General features: G+C 38.0%; 1 protein-coding gene across 4 annotated transcripts in view; it reads left to right on the top strand.

The window, feature by feature from the left end:
- Nucleotides 1-18,171, top strand: part of LPIN1 (lipin 1) — an 80,209-nt gene extending 62,038 nt beyond the window's left edge. For all 4 annotated transcript variants that reach the window (XM_038131343.1, XM_038131346.1, XM_038131344.1 and 1 more), the window contains 8 exons: nt 1,270-1,343; nt 3,361-3,505; nt 6,159-6,307; nt 7,956-8,042; nt 9,441-9,593; nt 11,436-11,550; nt 13,618-13,721; nt 14,583-18,171. In XM_038131343.1, coding sequence (XP_037987271.1) covers nt 1,270-1,343; nt 3,361-3,505; nt 6,159-6,307; nt 7,956-8,042; nt 9,441-9,593; nt 11,436-11,550; nt 13,618-13,721; nt 14,583-14,742 — 987 coding nt within the window. In that variant the 3' untranslated portion in view covers nt 14,743-18,171. The remainder of the gene's footprint in view (nt 1-1,269; nt 1,344-3,360; nt 3,506-6,158; nt 6,308-7,955; nt 8,043-9,440; nt 9,594-11,435; nt 11,551-13,617; nt 13,722-14,582) is intronic.
- The last annotated feature ends 4,145 nt before the right edge of the window (nt 18,172-22,316 follow it).

The following is a 22,316-nucleotide window of genomic DNA, read 5'->3' as shown; positions in this document are numbered from 1 at the left end:
ATCTGTATAGTCATCCCTCAGAACTTCACTTCAGAGGAGTAACTTGGTACTCGGTTTGACTGAGGATGTGCACATTAAACATGGGCTGAGGTCTGGTTTGTTTTGACTTCAGAAAGGTTTGGATCAGACCCTACCTGAAACATTCACCTGGAGAGTTTTGATTTATTTTCATTACACAGATCTGAGACAGTAGTATCTAATGTATTAAATCTCTGTTTGGAAACCTAGCGTCAGAGTTGTGCCACTTTAAATAAATTTTTCACTCAGATTACCTACCTCTCAGCATCTTTCTTTTGATGGTTGAAGAGCAAACATATTTATGAGTAGAGTGAGCTGTAAAATTCAGCAAAACCTAGGATGGCAAACTGACTATGTAAATTGGTTTGAAAGTCTTTGAGTTTCTTTTCAGAGCATTAGGAGTTTGTGATAACAATCTTAGTCATGGATGAACATTGGAAAACTGAAAAATCCGAAGCTTTATATGAAATATTGTTGGCTAATAAAACCTCTTCATATTAATTTATACTAATGAAGCATTAGTACTTGAGGGGAGAAAATGACTTTTAATACAGTTGTATGGTTGTGCCTCTGTCAAGAACTTCTTTAGCCTTGCATGAGATAACAATTGTACTGATCTGTGGGTATGGATTTCAGAGCATGAGATTTTAGTTTTATAGTTGTTTGAAGTTTTCAGGATTTTCTCGGGAAGTATTTGATTTTTCTCTTGAGCTGTGGTAACTTTAAATAGGACTATGTAAAGCAGACCTATTCACTATTTAAAAGTCTTGTGGAATGACTTTGATAGTGTTCAGCATCTACTCAAGATAAAAGCAGTTCAGAAAGTTTTACTGGATTTAAGGTTTAAATGATTCTCTGAAAGGTAATTTGTGGGGTAATTTTTTCCTTCTCCCAAGTCATACTTCGCTTTCTGAGGTGAAGTCTAGCTATTTGAGATGTATGAACTGAGTAGCTATGGAGTTGATCCCAGAACTTCAACAGTACTAGATGTTAAACATGGTATTTCTCTACTTCTTCCCTGCAAAACTAAATCTTAATTATCGTTCTGAGTTTTATCATTCTAGTTTTTAGTTCTTTGTACTGCCTTTATTCTTTAAGGGTTTTATTTTGCCTACAAACAAAGGAGACAAACATACTGTTGATTTTTACTAAGTCTGTACAAGGAGAATTTGATTTTCAAATATTTTTCTAAAAATATCTACTTTCTGCTCAACTGGAGATACACGGCTACTCATACTTGTATTTTTACAGGAAACAAAGCCAGAGCAAGGTATGAGTGAGAGTGGACTTACAGAAGAATCTTCACAGATGAGCAGGGCAAACAGGTACCCCCAAAATCATCTGCACCTGAAACAAGCAAGAGTGATAATTTAAAAATGAATGCAAGTTACCTTAGCTGTTCAAACAAAGAAATACTGTGTCAGTGAAATGCTTTAAATTTGTTACTCATTGCACTACAGAATGCAAATAGGAGGCCTCTACCCATGGCAGGGCTACAGACCTTGTGGGTGCACTCTGGCATTTCTGTGATTTGGCTGGCAGCTCTGGGACTCACATTCCAGCCCCTGGAAACACATTCTAATTGGAGCAGTTCTCCAAAGCTACATTTATTTCTCTAGAGTTTTTAAAGGAACATCATAGATGAACCCAAGCTGTTGTCAGATCCCAGTTGCTTAAATTATTTTATTTATTTAGATTTATGGCCTGACAAATTAATTGGTTCCTGCAAATTTTGGAAAGTTGAAGGACTTTCCAGAGTGTGTTTCACAGGCAGTAGTCATGGTTTTCTGTTGCTTCTTTCCAGGATTGCAGAAGTCTTTTCCTTCCTGTGCTCCTGACAAATCACACTGTACAGCCAGAATCTCACCTTGCAGGGTTCCATGACATGAGTTTTAGCTTGCTTTAGAGGGATGAGTTAGCCAGGGACAGCTATCCTACCTTGTCCCTTTTCTGTGCATATACATCTTAATGTAGAGACATCTTGTTTGTGCTGGCTGCAGTTACAGCCTGTAAAGGACCAGATTAAAATATGTTTTATGCTCATTAAGTGAGGTTCAGGAGTCTCCCTTCTGAAACAAAAAGCTCTCATTCTTTCTGGTGGTCAGCAGTTGCAGTCCAGGCAGATGTGCCGGAAGGAGGATTCCTTATTCTGTAGGAGATTAGCTGTTGTCTCTGTTGCCTCTCTGAGACTAAGAACCAGAGTAAATTGGAAAGACTGATTTTCCTTTTAAGGATGACAAGTGACATATAGGTCTGTTTCTTACATGGTTGTTTAAAAATAAGGTTTAAAGTGGGATTAAGAGTTCAAGCAGACTAGATACTGAAATTGGTATTTGTTTAAATTTTTACTGGCCTTAGAAATCTCTCATTAAAAATTTATTGTTCGCAAGCAAAATATGACAATTGGGATGTTGAGTAAAGCTTTTGAGATCACATGTCACAAAGGATAAGATAGGCTTTTAAATGTTACTAGTCATGGCATGCAGTACCTTGATATTGGGTCAAGACTACCGAACATCAAACCTCCAGGTGTGATTGAAATAAGAGGCCAAATACTGATTGTTTTAAAGACCAGATTTGCAGGATCTGGAAGAGTTTTAACTTGCACTTACATTGATAGGTTTTTTTACTGTAGGAAAACATTCTTTCTGAGGAAGAATTCCCTCTAAGAAGTTTCTAAAAAATGGTTGTAGGAGAACAAAAGTAATTATTCCAATGTGTATTTAAACAGAATACTGTGAGGGCGCTCAGGTTTTATGACTTTTCATCATTGTATTCTGAACAGGGTAATCCTGCAAATCCCGGAAATGAATAATCCTGTTATCTGGAGCTGCTCATTGAAAGAACAGGAGGAGTTATTTTGTATAATTAAACTTCCATAACCTGCATTTTTTAAAAATAATTTTTAAATTCTTTGGGGGAGGAGAGAAGAGGGACAGAGAAAGCCAGCATAACAAGTGCCTTTTTCTTCTTTTGAGAACAGAAGATTAGAGGATTTTTTAAAGTTATAGTATCTAATGGGTTATTATTTTTTATCGTATGATATTTTTGAGTTAGTATAATACATTAATTTATATTAATTAAATTTAAGTAATGAAAGCTGTTATAGCCATTCACTTGCCTGTAACAATTCAAGTTTGAATAATGGGGAATGTATGAATGAAAGTTTGGTGCTTCATTGATGTATTAAAACTTATGATATGAATGACCTCCTGTGAGACAGTGCTTGGTGGCAGAGAATCAATGGCTTATTTGGTGACTCACTGTTAATGTATTTTTAATGGCTACTGAGATGCATTTACGGGTATGATAACATCATTTTCTGTGTGTGCAATGTTCCAGAATAAAAGATGAATCTTCTTCAAGTGATGAAGACCCTAGAGCTCCCAAACAAAACCTCGGGTCATTACAAACCAACTCCAGTCATCTCTCATTATTGTCTGGAATCAGTTACAAAAAATCACTTCGACTCACTTCTGACCAACTTGTGAGTTAATTTTACATCTTTGTCCTGAAATGGCATTTCTAATACAACATAAATTTTTACTGTTATTCAGGCTTCAAAGCTTAATTAGCTCTTATGGCTTGCATTTAATTAGCTCTCATTATATTTTTAAAAAAGGCCTTTTCCTCTCTCTTTTCTATATTAAACATGAATTTTGTTCCTTGCAGCAAGTGCTGGGGTTTGAAGGTGGGATCTCATTTAGAAAAATATCAAATTCCAAAGTGTGCATTTGTCACCTGAGTAACTGTATTGGAACCACATCCTTCCTTGTAGTATGTGAAATGTGTACATGTTACCAGGCATCTCTTCTTTCTCCTTCCTCTCTTTTTCTTTTCTCTCATTTATAGGCAGATAGCCATATTTTGCATAAATACAATTTTCTGCTAGTAACTTCTGAAAGAGCCTGCTTGTGAATTTATAATGAGGCCAGGCTATTGATTTCTTTGGAGCTTATTAATTTCTTTGAAGCCAGTTCTCTTCCTCTGTTGACAGAGGTGTTTTGGCTAATGATGACAAAACTGTTGCAGTTTTGTGTTCTGTACATTTCAATTTGATCTGGAAAAATGGGTTACTATAGGGAAATACTTCTTGTCATCTTAGGTACAGATGGTTAATTTTCTGAAGGAAACCCACATGAAGTGTACAGCATTTAACAGCCCATCACTCACTGCCTGGATAATGTGTAAGAAATGCAGTTTTTCCCAAGAGACAGATGAGATGTGTTGGTTATTTTTTGTTGCAAAGAGAGAGCAGGGGTTACACAAATAAAGTGGGACTTCACAGTTTCAGAAACCTTGCAGAAATTAGCTGAAGTTAGAACTGCTCTTAAACTGGTTTAAAAGTGGGTGAGATTCATCAGTTACCCATGAGTTCTGCATTCTAACCTCCTTTTCACTTTTTAACTAATTGAAAAGTTGCAATGAAAGGTAATGGAGAAAAAGATACACTAGAGTGTTAAATTCCTGCAGGTCTCGGGAAAATGAACAGCTAGATTCTCAAATAGAATCAAATCAGTAGCCTCTTGTCCCACATGTCACTAAGTGGCACAGGAGGCAGTGAGGAGCAGCAAAGTAGGAGAGTTAAGGATAGTTAGTGTAGGCTGAAGGGTAATTGTTCATGTGGTGTGAGAGGTCGATTATTGTACGAAAGAGATAAAATACTGTAGAACACAAATCCCCCTAGCAGAGGTCTTAATTAGAGTTCATGGAACTTCTTGTTACATTTCTCTCTGCATATGTATCTGTCTTTTGGAGTGGGAAGCGCCCATAGATGGTCCCCATTCCATAATTTGTTATTGTTTGTGAACATTTGGGGATTTTTTTTTAAATTTACCTGATTGTGAAACAGATTTTTTTTTTGTTTATTTGTTTTGCCTTGTTCTATAAATCAATGCCTAATATACACCACACAGGGTAAGTCTCTGCTGCTGTTTTTTAGAATACCTCTACTGAAAGCAATAAAATTCAGTGTGACCAAATTGGGTTGACTGATTGGATGCCAGGTGCCCAGCCAGTCTGTCGCTCCCCTTTTCAGTGGAATGGGGGAGAGAACATAAGGTTGATAAGCAAAGAGAAAAACAAGTATATTCTCTACTTCCCACCAATGAGGGATGCTCAGCCACTTCCCAGAAAGCAGGGCTTCAGCTCTGGTAGGCAGTCATTGTAAAATAACAAGTGCCCCTCATTCCTCCTTCCTTTCCTTAACTTATATCTAAGCTGATGTCGTATGGTATGGAATACCCCTTTGGTTAATTTGGATTATATGGCCTGGTTGTGTCCACTCCCAGGATCCTGCCCAGCCCCTTGATGGGGAGGAATGTTGGGGAGACAGTGCTGGTGCTGTGCCAGCGCTGCTCAGCAGTACCCAAAACACCAACATACCAACACCTTTCCAGCTGCCAGTGCAAGGCACAGCACTGTGAGGGCGGCTGTGGGGAAATGAGCTCCAGACCTATTATAATTTCCACCCCATTCCATACCATTTGTGTCACATGCAGGTCCCACAGGTGTTGATGTATCTTCTAACTGTTCCATTGTATTCTCATTAGCAAAATCCCTCCTTACCCACAGATTCAACTTAACTACATTGTTAAACCATGTCTATATCCAACATGCATTTCATTTACTTCTGTCCTATCCTTTCATAGATACATATTACTTTTCCATTCCTTGGGCTTCTTCCACCCCTCCACATCCATGACTTGGGCTCCATTGCATCAGAATGGGTGATCAGGGCAGGAGAGTAGCATACCTGATTGTTGTCACCAACACTGGTCCAGCTTGGGTCATCATTGCATTTCCCTCAGTCCTTGCAAAATTCATTCTTCATTGCTTCATGTCATTGCTGTTACTTTGCTTCCTGCAGCATACAGTTTACACCACAGATTATTTTCCCCCCAAGGTTAAATCTCCCTGAGGCACATACTGGTTCTCCCTATCCTTCTGAATTACCCACCAAGTACACCCCGGTCTTTGGGCAGAAAACAATCTCACAAATGGGTTTGACTTTATGGGAGGAGAAATCCACACCAGCTTCCCTAGCCAAATACACCAAGGCAATGCTCATGTGCAGCTTTTACACTGTGTCCATTTCACATGCTTAGTTTGTTGATCACCTTGCTGATAATATCTTGCAGAAAAGCTTAAAGCTCAAGAATGGCCCCAATGATGTGACCTTTAGTGTTACAACGCAGTATCAAGGCACTTGCCGCTGTGAAGGCACCATTTACCTATGGAATTGGGATGATAAAGTTGTTATTTCTGATATTGATGGAACAATCACACGGTGAGTTCATGAACAGGGACAGACTTTATATACGAGATTTTCCTCTTTAGTTTAAAGGAAAACATAATTAACAAGTGTTTTGGGATGTTTTGTTTCTTGGCTTTGGGTTTTGTTTTTTTGTTGTTGTTGGTTTAAATTTTTTTTTAATTTTTAAATTTGGCTTTCAAACAATATAAAAATCTTTAGTTGAATTCCTAATTTAATAGCCACATGCCATATGTGCCCATTATTTGTTGCCTGTTGGTATTTTATGATGGTTTCTTCAGCAGTATTGGAGGACCTTCTGCAAAATCCTGACCTTTTTGTTGCATCACACTCATGAAGTAGGGAGTAATTGAAAGGAGTAATTAAATATGAAGGAGTATTAAAAAGAAGAAACATGTGAATTTTGTTTTAAATGGCATTCCTGGGGCATTCCAGTGTTAGGCATCATTACTTAGAAGACTAGACTCCAAAATCAGTGGAGTCAGAACTAAATCAATCTGCTCAAAACTAGAATCTGATGGAAAGTTTCAGATTAGTACTTTGGATAAAAGTCGTAATTTTGGAGTGACCAAAATGATTCACTGACTTGCTGGTTTCTATTTATTTGGTGTATTTAACACTATGGGAAACAATTGTGTGTGTAACAGGGAAAACATGAAATAAAAATACAAGCATTGTCTTTTGAAGTGAGATGTTAAATTTATTTTGAAATTAATTTCTTTCAAAATCAAACTTAGCTATATTTAATTAGGAAAAAGAACAAGGAAAACAATTTTCAAGAGCAATCTGAGGGAAATTAAAATGCTTTATTTAAACTGAAATTTTCTTCTTTCTTGTGATTTATCCATTGTATGTCAAACCTCTCATTTGGTGCCAATGTAAATTAACATCTCTCCCCACTTTCCTTTCTTAAGCTTCAGTAAAGTGAGTGGGATCTGCTCTCTCCGCTATTGTTATTCCCAGAGTTACTGAATCGCTTCACCTTACAATGCCAGTGCAAATCCATCCTAAGCCACTGCCCAGTATTTCTTCCTCTAAGATGCAAGTTATTCAGGGTGTGGACTTCTTGCTGTGTATCTGTACAGTGCTTTGTCAAGCAAGATGCTCATTTGCACTATTTATTATTATAGTGTAAATATCTTTCTATCATATAAAGCCAGAAATACACTGAAGCCAGAATGAATATTTCAAAATAGTTTACACCTGACCAACTCCTGGCTTAATGTGGAGAAGTTAGTTTGAAGTAAGCTAAAATGTGACTTACCTCATACTCTCAATTTCCTATAAACGTCCATTATGGGTAGGTTTGGTTTATTTAGAAAACATTTAACATAGACCTCAAAAATTACGCTTAGCATTGGTGGTCTCGTAGAGGTCTGAGTAATACTTGTGTCCTGTGACTTCTATATTACCTTTTGGGGCACAAGCTTATCCATCTTGGGGAACAGGAATAATTTAAACAACATGGCCAAGGATGAGCATGTCAGTCTATCTAAAAAAAAGGAAATAAACTAATTCTCTTCTGATGACAATCAGTCCCTTACAGAGTACTTTCTTTCCATTTGCAGCTTCCAGGTAAGTTAGTGGGATTTGTATTAGACTTGACTGTTATTATAAGTGTGGGGTTTTTTCAGCTCAATTGTATTGTTTTTCCTTTATTCAGGTCAGATACTTTAGGTCATATTTTGCCAACTCTTGGCAAAGACTGGACACACCAAGGGATTGCGAAGTTGTACCATAAAGTGAGCCAGTGAGTATTCAGTGAATCTGTTCATGCGCCTGTGGCTTGTGTTTGTTCATTTGTGCATAATAACTTAAATTTCTCAAGGCTTCTCGTAACCTAGAAGGGTGACAGTTTCATCAATATCTTCTTCCTTTAGTGATGCTTACACAGTGTAAATGTCTCCTGCTGGATATGCAGAGCAAAACCAGCTCTGTGATAACAAAAGTAAAAGCCCCCATCTGTGAGTTTTTCTTTTATTGCAAGAATGTCATCTTTTCTTATATATTTAAATACCATGAATGTGTGAAGAGCCTCTGGTACACATCACAAGTCTCCTCTTAGTTAATCTGATTTGTTCTGTGTAGAGTTATGCTAAGGTTTGTTTATTGCTTTTTGTTTTACATGGACGATGAACTATAAATTATGGATATTGGAATCTAAATTATGCCAGAAACACTTCTCTGCATGTTAGACAAACGCGTTCACAGAAAAGACAGGACAGTCGGGGAATTCACATGCTGAATTTTATGTATAACCTCTGCATTACATTTGGTGAAAATGTTAATTAATTTTTTTAATTGCAGTTGTTATTTCTGTGCCTGCCAGCATCATCAGTTGTTAGGGCTTTGATGATCATAAATATAGGGGAAAAAATAGATTTGAGTCATGTTGGTTTTCAAATTACTGAGTTAATTATGTCATGGCTATATTACTGCTGAACACCATATAAATGCTTAATAGTTAGATCTAATGACCATGCATGTGCTGAATTCAGTATTCCTTTATTTTATGAAAATTAATTTTTTAATAGGAATTGGAAAGTAAGCTGCTATTAAGTTGAGCTAATATAAGATAGGATTCTCTTCTAACATGAACAGAATCAAAAGCAACCTGTGACTAATGCCAGAACTTTCATTTCAGTGTCAAGTTTAAGATTACTTCTCATACTGTGTTTTAAAGCTCAGGTTGTTCCAGCTTGAGAAAATATGTTATTGCTGGATATCTTTTTTTGCAGAGGCCTGAGAGGCAGGAATGCAACACTGTTAATACAACAAAGACCAATATACTATTGTCTGCTTCATGCCAAGTGTTTTCCTCTTTGCAGATGTCTTTCCAGTTAATTCTAAGGACAATGGTTCCACCACACAGGGGTGGAAAGATAACCATAAGGAGTCATAAGTCCTGAAGGAGCAGAGATAAATGAGCCCTCTTTGGGTGTAATCACTAAATGCAGCAGGGCTAGATGGGTTTTAATTACCCAGTTTTCTGGCATAAATGTTTTTACTCCTTTTAAATTAAGTCTGGGTTAAACATACTGTTTAACAGCCCTGATTTGATTCATGTAAAAGTACACCCTCAAAATTATTACTATCTAAACACCTGCTTTATTTTTACAGTAGTTTCTTCTTTTATATCTGCTCACAGAAATGGATATAAATTTTTGTACTGCTCAGCACGAGCTATTGGAATGGCAGGCATGACCAGAGGATACTTGCACTGGGTCAATGAAAGAGGAACTGTGCTGCCTCAGGGGCCAGTTTTGCTGAGTCCAAGCAGCCTATTCTCAGCTCTTCACAGGTAATGCAATTTTGCTTTTACAGAAAAGGAAACTAAGGTTGGTGGAGGCTGAATTATCAGCTTTTTTAAGTGGGAGTACTTGAATTAATTAGTAATTTAATTTTTTTTACATATTGGTGCAAAATTTAATTAAGAAATTTTGTTAGAGAAATACCAAAATTCAGTAGTTACTCAATATCTAGTTTTGCCTAGTTTATATCTTAGATGTATATTAAGGCACGGCTGTGTTCACTGTTTACCAGTAGGTACTGCTTGATGACTTCATCTGTTTAACATCATGTGTTCATATTTAGCTAGGGGAGAAATGTGGACATTTTCATAGCAATCACTCTTGTCTTTACCTGTAAGGTGTTCCAGTTGGCGTAAGTATATTTTTTGTGGAAGGTTATTTCTTGATAGGTTTTAAAGAAATTCATGTGAAAATGAAATGAACTTTTTATATGCCTGACTGCACTGTGGGATTCTGTGAGGACAATGTTATCTTTTCTAGGTGTTGAACTGTGGTGAGTGAATAATAACAGCACAGATTATGAATATTGTGCCTTCTGCCTAATTCAGCGAAGCATGTCAAGTGATTACTGAAAATATTTTAGGCTGTTAAAAGCTGCTGTGACAAGATGTATTTCATTAGAATTTTTAATGGAAGGTTGTTCAGATGTTCTCCTGATTGAGTGACATGCTACAGGCTGTCTTACCAGTCACGTTCTAAATATAAGAAACCATGGAGATATTAGAGTGCACTTCTCAGACTGATTAAGTAATAAATGCAGTAAAGGTAGTTACTGTTATCTTATGCTCCTTGTATCTAGAAATACCTTTAAAATGATACTCCTTTTGGTATCTTGTTTAGACTAAGGAATGCCCATCTTTCAGGGTACACTATTGTAACTGCTGAGGTGTGTGGGCAGTAAACGACTCCACTGTTTTATCCATAAATATAATCCTTGTAGGTTTGAGATCAGGTGTATGTGGGATTGAGGAAAGGTGGTTTTATTCATCTTTTGCACATTCTCAGGCATTGATTTATACATGGATCTGCTGTTCCAAAGGGGTGCTTTACTCCTGTGAAGTTTCTGTACTATTCACATCTTCCTTGACATTTGTGTTGGTACTAGGATCTTGGATTCTGAGCTTCTTAAGTGTTTCTGTGTCATGCTGGCATCTTCCTATGTTGTGGGAACTCCAGACTCTGCCACCTGTTCAGTCCTCTTGCCAAGAGAAGCTGTTGTGAAAGGGCTTTTGCCCAGAGATGAGATAACTCCTGTGTTCATTAATGAATTCTCTATTCTGCAAGAAGCAGCTGAAGAGAAATAGAAGATTCCTTTATTCCTTAACTTTTGCTAATTAGCAGTGGTGGAGAACCTGACTGTATTTCTGTCTTAACAGGCTGAGGTGCTTCTAGCACATATGGTGATTGCAATCCTCTTAAAAATAAAATACAAAAAAATCCACCATAAACAGTGAGGGCTGATATAATCTATGAATCATTCTGCAGTTCTCAGGAGGCAGTTTACTTGGTGAGAGTTTATGTCTCATAAGGATCGATTTGCAGTACAGCAGCTACTTCCTGTAATCCACTATCCTTGCTCAGTAGCCATCATTGTAATGTAGGCTTCAATAGAAGTTACCTCGTTTCAGAGGATTTATTTACTGTGCCCATTATGTAAGCTTGGAAATACTGTTTTGTCTTCATGGGAAACCTGACTTCTAAAAGATTTATTGGGGAAGGATGGATGCTCTGCAGTAGTATCTAGCCAGGCGAAAATGTTGAATAAAGAAGATAAAATGGTTTGTGGTGTATTTCATGTATACTTATTCAGCTTCTCTTTTTTATCTTTTCAGGGAGGTCATAGAAAAGAAGCCAGAAAAATTTAAAGTTCAGTGTTTGACAGACATCAAGAATTTGTTTTATCCTAACACAGAGCCCTTTTATGCTGCTTTTGGAAACAGACCTGCTGTAAGTAATAGCTGAATTTATTTCTGTTGCAGAGAATAGAAACATTGCTGTTATTTCATGGTTCTGTTGTATTAGAACCTAGAAGCTTTAAATGAGAATTAGGCACATTTTATTAGGCCCTGTACAAAAGAAAGTATTAAGGTTCTTCCTCAAAAATACCATGATGTAGCATTCAGAGATGGAAGAACGGCAAAGTAACTGGGTTATACCTGCATAAATTAGCAGTTAAGCTTGTGTAGAAACAGTGATCTCATTTTAATCCACACAGATACAGTGTCAGTGAGGTAACTGTGGGCAGACAGAAAATATTCCAGATTAATATTGGTGGGACTTACACTTCTGTAAGTACACTCAAAAGACCTTGAATGTCCCATCGAAGTCAAAAGGTTTTACTTTGTGTAGAAAGTGGTATATTGGACATAGAAAAGACAGATCTCTGTCACCTGTTGGAAGACTGGATATTTGGTCTATAGAAGGCTCCTGCCCTTGACCAAAGAATGCTGTTATGCATCTAGAGAAGGAAACAGTCTCATGGGTTTGGGCTGAGGGGGGATCTGGCATGCAGTTAGCTCTTCTTTAGAAGCATTATGTCAGAACTTACAGAGGTGCTCACTTATCCCATTGCTGTATTGAATTGTTATATTATAGGCAGCTTAGTTTCCATTATCAAGGCACCTTTAAACATGTGATTATGAAATAACATTTTAAAAACTTCTGTGCTGTTGTGTTACAGATAATAACTACCTCTAGTTCCATTTTTTTGAACCTCAGGAAAACATGCATTAAATAATGATTTTATTTCAATAATATTTCAAGTAAAACAGAAAGTTATTGTTTATAAAGTAACTACTGGTACCTCACTCCCATGCTTGCTGCCAGAGTGCAAGCTTCAGGTGTGTAATGTGCCACGGGTTTTGTATAGCTCAAGACCGCAGCGTTCTCAATTTTCTGCTCTGGGTTCTCTGTTGTTTTTCTGGTTGGGTTTTTTTTTTTTTTTTTTTGGAAGTTGTTTTTTTGTTATCTTTTTGGTTTGGACTGTTTTTTCCAAGAACAAACTCGGGGAAATTTCTGTACACATGGGTGTTACAGGTGTAGACAGTGTGTGAACTGCCATGATGCTGAATTCTTGAAGTGACTGATATTTTGTTCAGTTACTTAATTTTTTGAACAGTCTTTACAATATAGAAATAATAATACACTTTGTGGTTTCATTAATGTTCCAGTTTTTCACCATCTTGGCTTTTAAAACCATGATTTATGTTAGCAAAATGGAAATTGATTTTGCTCTTATCTTCTCGGAGATATTTTCAACTTTGGTTTTGTCAAGCTTTTCTTCAGAGCAGATCAAAACTTATTTATTGTTTTCTTTAACAATCTGAATTTCATAGAAGACATTCTTAATTCTGACTTCTAATTGTACTTCCCATAGTTGTATCTGCATTACCTGCTGTCGCTCACTGCTGCTGTTTTTGCATATATTTCTTGCTTTCCCTTCTTTTCCCCGTGTTCTGACATGGAGTATGCCATATGAATATGCCACAAATCTGAACTCAGCAGCTAAGTGATGGCTTTGGTATAGACATATTTGTTATGAATTTTGTAACCTTGTCCTTAAAAAATAATTCCTGTTTTATGTGTCAGTTACATTTTAACCTCTGTACACTGCTGTAACATTTTTGGTACAATGCCCATAGGACATGAAATATTCGCTGAAAGAAAAATGAAGGTGCTAATGTGCTCTTACACCAAATGTCATTAGTTCTTTACTGAATGTTATTATTATGTCAAGGGAAGTTACTGAAAAAAAATGAACATGATTTTGATTACCAGTTTAAACTGAAGTGGCAAACTTCTTATCTAGCAGGAAATTGTCTGTTTCATGAACATTTCATTAGATTGACCTCATTTGTAACATAATGGAGAATTTCAGGCACACAATAACTAGGTAAATTTAGGACCAGTTCTTACCAGTGTAAATATGTTCTTTTGTGTAATATATTGCAGCAAGATTACCCATGATTTTGCAAAGGCAGATCATGATTTTTCTTCTTTTATATTCTTTTTTAGGATGTTTATTCATACAAACAAGTGGGGGTTTCTCTAAACAGGATATTTACAGTTAACCCCAAAGGAGAACTTATACAAGAGCATGCAAAGACAAACATCTCATCGTAAGTAGTCTCTTATCCCTAACACTTCATGGACTAAACTAATTTGTTGTAACTTATGACTCAAGTTGCCCAAAGATCCATTCGATTTTAGTAATTAAAGATTCTTTAGAATACTTCAAACAGAACAAAAAATCATTTAGATTAAAATACAGACTTTCCACTTCCCTTCAGTTAAACTGACAAAAATAAATTTTTTGTATTTAGTATAATAAATTCTATCTACTTAATCATGCAAAATATTTAAAAGTGGATCATTTAGTCTGCATAAAAATGAGACTCACTAGTTTGCTGATGCCATCTGCCTTTTCCTGGCCTTTTCAAAATTTCCTTTTCCTGGATCTCCTATCTAGAAGAGCCAGAAAACAAAATCTGAAGAGAGGGTCAAGTGCTTCCAGAAAGATGCTTAGGCACTGGTAACCCCTAACACTGGAATGGCTTTTAGTAATGTTAAGTGTTGGTGTCCTTAATTGAAGGGCAGCCATATGTGTATAAAATATGAATAATTAGTTGAGCAGGGAGCTGCTTGAGCCAAGCTGGACAGAGACAGAGAAGCAGAATGTGGTACTTGAATATTTGAGCAGATGATCTGGGTGTAAAATGGCATCTGTTTCTCACTAGGTAAGTGTCATTTGTTAGAATGAACGGATTAGAATGAATTTCTTATCCTAGCTGTGAATCCTTTCTGGAAGCTGGGCAACAAAATTAAATTTAGTCTTATTCCTTTGAGGAGGGTGACTTGTCCACTTTGTCTGTTTGTAAATGTAGTCATGCCTTAGTGGTTGGGGACATTTAAAAAGTTCAAAAAAAAAGATCATCTGAAATGGTTCAGCATTCCATTTTATATTTTGTTTTATTTTCCAGCTATGTCAGACTCTGTGAAGTGGTAGATCACATTTTCCCTCTGCTGAAAAGAAGTCATTCTTCAGACTTCCCTTGTTCTGACACCTACAGCCAGTTCACCTACTGGAGAGAACCTCTGCCACCATTTGAAACTCAGGATGTACATCCAGCCTCATCTTAACCCCATCTCCAAATTGTTGGTCTCACCTCAAAGAATGGGTTGGCTTGTATTGAAAGGACACCACTTGGCTTTTGCTGTTGACAGTTCAGTTGGAATCTGTGAAGTTGTGAGCATTGTATTCTTCTGTTGTGAGCAAACTTAGGAATGCTTTTTCATACTTAGTTAGGTTTCTAGTCAAGAGGAGTCTTATTAGGAATAGGAGTTGCTTTTCTAGGTCCTCTCCCAGCTCCTCAAATTTTGCCATGCACTTTCATTATATAAGGTTAATTAAAAGTGCAGTGATGTTGGAGTTGCAGGTAAACATGCCATAAGGTTGTGAAGTGATTCCACATCTGTTCTGCATCACTGAAGCCATCTTCCATCCTGTCAGAACCCCTTGCCAGTAAGGGAGTTGAAGGTGCTCACCATTCCTGACATTATCTGCTGACACAGACAGGGATTGCAATCTATATTTTAAAATCCTTCTCTCTGAAGGAGCAAATGATTCTTCCCCTCTCCCCTTGCTTGACCAACAACTGTCTGTTTAAGGGTTAATTGCTGGTCTAGATCCTCAGCAGATGTAAATCAGTGTAGCAGTCAAAACCAATTGAGCTGTGTTTGATTTATTCCAGCCTGTTTTGACATGGGACATTTCCGAGGAAATAAATTATATGTATTCTAAATAGAAAGTAAATTAAATAGGATGGCCAGATTCTTCCAGTCTTTCTGAGTTTGAGAACCGTCATACTTCAGGAGTAGCTTTTTGGATCAAGATAAGTGTTCAAGTGGAAGATACAGGCCACTGTGGATATTGCCCACCTTACTGAAGTGGGTGATTTTCAGTAAACACATCTTTCCCACAGACAGTGTGCTGAGGTTGAAGATTTTTTACTGAGCCAAAAATAGTAAGGATTTTATCAAAATGAAATAGTTTTGTTTGAAATATTATTTTGGTTAAAATGTGAATTTTGATGCTGGTGAATGATGCATCTCAGGTTTTACTGTATGGATATTTTTTGCTTTGTTTTGTATCATAAAGAATGGATACTTTTAGTGCAATTTACTCTCCTTTAAGATAATGAAATCTCCTGTTTTTTCTTTTTTTTCCATATTTATCCAGACACAAGCTGTAGATATGGCTTTTGACAGCCTTAAGACTGAACTGTGTGCACTAAAAGCAATACTGTGGATCAGTTTATTACATTTTCCAAATGGTCTGCCTTTACACAATGTGGTACTTAAAATATGGACTCCAAGTGCCCACATGCCAAATGATTTCAAATGTGTTGTAGATAGGAAAGAATTTTTTTTTTCTTTTGGAATATACTGAAAAGTCTAATTGTTCTCTGAAATGCTAAAAATGGCATCATGGGCTTCCCATGTACATTGTATTTCAGTATGACTACACTGGTGGTTTACAAGCTGTGGTCTCTGCCAGCTTGTGATCTGAGGCTATGGTAAGTGTTTTGCAGCTGCTTTGTAGTGTTTTCACCTAAGAATTTAATAACAGGAAGGCAGAGTGGTCCAGGAGAAATTTTAAGATGAGATTATGGTTGTTTATCACCCCAAAATTTGGAAATGGCTGCTCTGTATCACATTTCTTTTGTAACAACAAATTCTGGTTTTGCGTATCAAGAGTGATAGCAGTGTAGATAGGATGGTAACTCTCTGGTAGGGGTTTTCTAAGTTTTACTACTGAAGACTTTATCTGGGATCTTAGTGGGCCAGTTTATGATTTCTCTGTGCCTTCAATCGTAATGAGAACAAGTGCAATGCTTTACGTAGCTGCAGTGTGCAGGGGAGAGCCCTCCCTAAGTCTTCCTTTCACGTGAATGTTGCTACTTCAGGAGGGGTAAATATCTGCTTTGGACATATCAGGATTAGACACAAAGAGGAGGAAATGTGTGTTTGACGTTTGTTTGACAACCCAGAACTGATTGTATTCTCTTGAAAGTTTAAAGAAAATGCAAATATCTTTTTACTTCAAGGTGTAAGAAATATGGGGTGGATTTTCTGAAAGACAATCAGCGGGGATTAACAGATTGCCAAACTGAGATGGTTGCATCTCTAAATATAGCTACACTTTCCTTTAATTATCTATTAATACTTGTCATTAATGATTGAATAAATGGAAAGATGTACTAGCTGCATCCTATATATCCTAGCTGCATCAGTTTTGGTAAAGGCCTATTTCAAGCCATTTATTATGTAAAATATATAAAATAAAACTAACCCTTCTCTTCAGTGAGAGGCTGTCAGTTTTGTGGTTTTTATCCTTAACAGCAGTTAAAATCTATTTTCCCAAGATGGTACACACAGCAATTCCCACCAGAAAAGATGGACCCTGAAAGTTCTCCACAATTAAAGCCTGTGATATATTTATTTCTAACTTAAATAGGCAATCCAGGGTTGTTTCTTGCCTTTAGTATTTAAAACTAAATGATAATGTGAATGAGGAACTTTTTTAATTGTCAGATTGTGGCCACAGTGCAGTGCTGGTACAGGTAACCCTGAGGTGCTGCAAAATCTGTCCCAGAGTTTTTCAAGATTTGGTTAAACAGGGTTATGGCTGTCTTGATCTAGTGTTGGTATCCATCTGCTTTACGGCTGAAGTTGGACTGCATGACCTCCAGGGGTCCCTTCTGACCAACTTTTCTGTGAGTCTGTGACGTTCAGCGTTTTGCTTCTGAGTTCCTGCATCCCCCTTTGTATCTGAAATTGAAATATAGCTGAACAGTGTCAGGAATGTGTGTTGCTGTAACTTTTATCAAATTTACTGACAAAAAAGACACTTAAATGAAAATCAAGGGTTTGACCTGCTAGAAAGATCACCATACTTTTCCAGAAAGTATAAGACATTTTGATTCGGTAGCTCAATAATTTTAGCATAATATTTAAATCTGCTTTGTTAATTCGTGTAGAAGAAAAAGATACGGTTTAAAAAATTGCTACTCTTTCTGTGAAAGAAAAAAATCAACCTTGCTTGCAGTGTAATGCTGTTTTTTGTTACAGAAAGCAGAAAGAATATGTTAACATAAGTATGCAGACACATTAAGTCACAGTATATTCCATTCATACAATACACAGAAACTAGAATATGCAGCAGTGAGGAGTGACTGATGTTTATTTTCTTGATGCTGATGACCACACCACTCTAGCTGGGTCGTGGGAGGGAAAGAATGTTGTAATTGTGACATTAGTTATGCTGAAGATAAAATGTTACTGCTGTGATTTGGGGAAGGAGGAGAAAGAGGTATTGGGTACTTTTTATTTGTAGATATGGTTTGTTATTATTTGAAAGCCTATTTATATACAGTGTTTACTCTGTATATGTATGTGCTACTGCAGTGATGAAAATAGTTTTAACACTTCATTTTGATCTGCTGAATGCAACAAGAGTAGGAATACATATTGTAATAAAGGCGAAAATAAATTTTTTCCTGACTTTCCTATTTTTCTGTATTCTTTGATAATGGCAGAGTGCTTTTGCAGAACTGCTGAACCTGTAAAGCATGGCTTTTGTATCTCCAGTCTCCACTGTCTGTTTCTTGCTGGGGCTATCCAGTGTAACTTACATTATTTTTGCTGTTCAGCAGCAATGTTTTACCCAGAGCCTTTTAAATCCGAAAGAGTTTACTGAGGGAGATGGCACCAGAATCTGGGCTCTGGCTGTTTTGGGACATGGGAGCAGCACCTTGGAGCCAAGAGCAACCAGATGGCAACTGGAGCAAATTGGAGCAGTCAGGAATCCTACCCCCGCCCAGAATTTTTTGAATCTTCCTTCTGTCTAATTCCTGGTGTGACCTAAGCAAAAGCTGTCCATCTGTTCTGAATGGGGATGTTGTCATCCATCCATGGCAGTGAGACCAGATAGACTTGTTTTGTGGGGCTTCTTTTGACATAGGCCATCCTGCTGGGGAAAAGCCAATAACCTTTTTTCCTCCTGTCCCTGAGAATACAGTGGTGCCTTTTGCTCATTCTGCCACGTTTGCTGAGCAGCCTTGCTGCAGTGTGGTGATACTGCCAGGCCTGTGAGTGCTGGTATGGAAACAAAGATGTTTGGGGTTGATAAGACTCTGCGGCATCTCAAGTTCTCTGTTCAAAATACAAGAGCAGCCGCATTTGGGCAGCCTGCAGTCACTGCTTCTTCAGTCTTCTCTGTCTTCTGTATGTCTCTGCCTTGTATAAACATTTACCCTGGAGCTCTGGAGACAGACTTTGAAATGAAGGTACCCTTTTAATTAAAAGTCAGAGAAATTGTGCTTTTGCATCAGCAAAACAAACTTTATGAGGACACACTCATTGCTCCTGGAATATCCCTCTGACACTAAAGATACAGCAGTCTGAGGGAGGAAGCTCTTTAGGAGCAAAGAACATAAAGTTGGGGGGGGCATCTTTTGATGCCATGGGAAAGGTAGGGAATATTTCCTGAATGATACGTTTTTATGCTTTATAAATAGATAGCCTTAATTCAGTATGCATTGCATATACCATCAAGAACCTCAGGATAGTTCATTGCCAGAGACAGAAGATGGTTGATGTTAAGAGCTAGTGCCTAAAAATATAACTAGTGTAACTTTCAGCTCTTTTATGAATGCATGAATAGGTGAAGTCTGAGGGTTCTTAGTTTTCTTTGGTTTATGTTTATTTTTTCTTTCTTTTCATAAAACTCCGGCAAAGTATGCTGGTGAAGGGAATATACTCACGGTGCTGTGACCTCAGGTAGTCTCACTCTTGTGCTTACAGTAAAATACAGCCCCTCATTGTGTTCAGTAGCATTTTGGAAATATGCAATCAAAGGGCTACTTGTAAATGGGAGCAAAGAGATGGTGCTGAGGAATTACAGCTGTTGGATGCTGTGGGAAGAAACCTTCATCAAGACCTTTCCAGCCATTGGGATGTGAGGGAGAAAAATAAAGGTAAAATAAGAATTAGTTTTTTTTCTAAGGGGAACTAGAGAAAGGGAACAAAACCAGAGCAAGTGCCAGAAAGCACCTTCTTGTTCCTAGCCTTGTGCTGACCCTGGGTGGTGCTGGGTCAGGCCCTGAGCTCTGCCTTGTGCGCCCTAAGAGCACAGCCTGAGACCCGTGTGTCTGTGCTGTATAGAAGACATCAGAAGGCTGTTTTGGCTTCATTTGCCAGATAGAAGAGAATAACATTGAACAAAAGGAATCCTATGCCCAAGTGTCCAAGGAGTACTGCTAACAGCAAAACAAAGTTGCAATTACAGCTAAATTTTAAGCTTATGTAAGGACTAGAGCTTCTTTATTATTTTTTCATGAACTTGGGAAACAAAGCTTTCACCTGCACTATCTGCACCTTGGTGGTACCATGCATGCCTCCTAATACAGTTTGCTTCAGTGAATAAATACTGACATCATCATTTTTCAGCCTATTTTAGCAAGCGTTTAACTCATCCCTCCCTGAGCTTAAATTTGTGCATTTTCAAAACACTTTGCTGGATTAAGCCAACTAATTCCAAGAAAACTGTGTACTGGAGAGATACAGTTTCTGAGCTGAAGAATTGATCTGACTTTACTAATGGTTACCCTTGGACCGGTTTTTAGCCTCCAGCACTGTCAGGTGTTCTGCCTACTGCCAGCAATCTATTTATTGATACAGGAAATCCATTTTGCCTTGCCTTGCTTTTAATGAGTTTTGCAAGCAAGTGGCCCCTTCCTGTGACTCATTCTGTGTTTTCTGAGCAGGAGATTGTGGTTTTAAGTTTCACATTGGAAAGTAACCGCTGTGTCTGCTTTCCTTGTCTGCTGGAATCTCAACAAGAGGAATACATTTTGGAACAAAGAAATGTAAATGGAGTAGAACAGTTCATGTTTCTTTGCAAAATTGTATAAACATCCTTCTTTTCAGGACAGTTAAAAACACTAGTGAAAAGTAAAAATAAGTTTTAAAATAACAGCTTTATCTTAGAACATTACTGTTAACACAGGCAAGAAAAGGTATTTCCCCTGCTATCTCAGTATGTGTTGGCCCTTCGATTTCTAGGCAATAAATATTCAAAAATTAAACAGTGGAGGTCTTTCTCTAATCTTACTGACACAGGATCAGCTCCATTAGCATCTGGATGGCTGCTCAGATATGCACAGCTATGATTGCAGTCTGAAGTCTGAATAGTGAGTGCTACAGATTTCCATCCAATGCCTGCCTTTCATCCCTTCAGAATACTGGAGGCAAAGACGTAGGAGATGTGAATGTATTTGTTTTTGACTTTTGCCAAAATATGGTGGCGGAAGGAGAGAATCCTCAGCAGACTTAGACCGTTGGCAGTGAAAACTCAGATTTACGTTAAAACCAGCCATAAATACATCAAAACCAATGACCAGGACAGTTTCCATTCCCCATTGCTAGATACAACTATTTATATTTCAAGCTCGCGGCTGTCTGTGCAGATTAATTGTGTGCAGTAAAGGGTAGGGCTCGTTTTAGGTGCCTGCACCAACGGGCTCCCTTGGCCACTGTCCAGCTGCCTGCCTGCACACGGGGGACTGCTGGCCTCTGCTGACCCTCACACTGTGCCCAGACCTTGTCTGGGTCAATGCTGAGTGCCCTGGCTGAGGTCACAGGAGACTGGACAGGCAACCTGGGGCTCATGCCCTGACGCTTTGTTGATATTTCTGTGGTGTACCTGGGAAGAGCCAGGTCTGGGGCTTAGGTCTGGCGGTGGCTCCTTTCCCCATTCATGTGCCAGCTGACTGGTAATCAGATATTGGGACCTCTCTTTGCAGAGGCTTTGAAATGAGCTGAGCTCTTCTATGGCTTCAGGAGGTGCTTTGGTTCATCTGTAGTTCAGTTCAGTCTCAAGAGGAGTCACTCTCTGGTCCTGAACTGCTTTGAGCCTCTGTCTGCTGGGAGCCTGTGCAGTATTACCATGTTAGAGAAGCTGCAGTTCTCTGACAAGGCCAGCAAAATCTAAAACCTTTGTTAGCGCAGGCTTCTTAAGATGAAGTGTGGAAAACGAAGTGTACACAGTACAAAAAAAGAAAAAATATCTGAGAGTAGTTAAGTACATTGGGAAAGCAGAAATTCAACTGATCATGCTTAAAAAGTGACCTTCCAGTTACCCCTCTGAGCTGTAAAGTTCAAGCTGGCAGAGACAACAGCTGGGAGGAAAAAATGTGAGGCTCAGAAAGCGAAGCAGCTTTATTGGGAATGTACTGAGAGGAAAGAAGGAGGAAGACTCCATATCATCCTACTCCTCTCCTGTAGGGATCCAGATACTGTGTAAAAATGCAGTGCCCTGTATTGTGGACTTTTTTCTGATCCATGTATTGTGTGAATGGAAATGAACTCATTTCTATTTCTCAAAGTATAATGGGGTGGGGTGGTTTATGGAAACATTGTTTTGTGTCAGTAACAGATTGTTTGGAGTTACAGTGACTTAGGGAGCAGTTCAGCTGCTCCAACACACATTGCTTTCTCATGCACTCTGCGCAGCCTGAGAGCCTGCATAGGTATTGCACTTCTCTGCAAAGCTCATTTCTTCTCTTGCTCTGCACTGCTTTTCTGCACATCATTGGCATAGAATCACTTCCATTTATTTTGACCTAGTAAATTATTGTAAATGAGGGCTGTTG

The sequence above is a fragment of the Motacilla alba genome, chromosome 3, assembly GCF_015832195.1.
Source record: "Motacilla alba alba isolate MOTALB_02 chromosome 3, Motacilla_alba_V1.0_pri, whole genome shotgun sequence".
Taxonomy (NCBI): domain Eukaryota; kingdom Metazoa; phylum Chordata; class Aves; order Passeriformes; family Motacillidae; genus Motacilla; species Motacilla alba.
The sequence above is the reverse complement of the archived record's forward strand: the minus strand, read 5'-3'. Positions and strand labels throughout refer to the sequence as shown.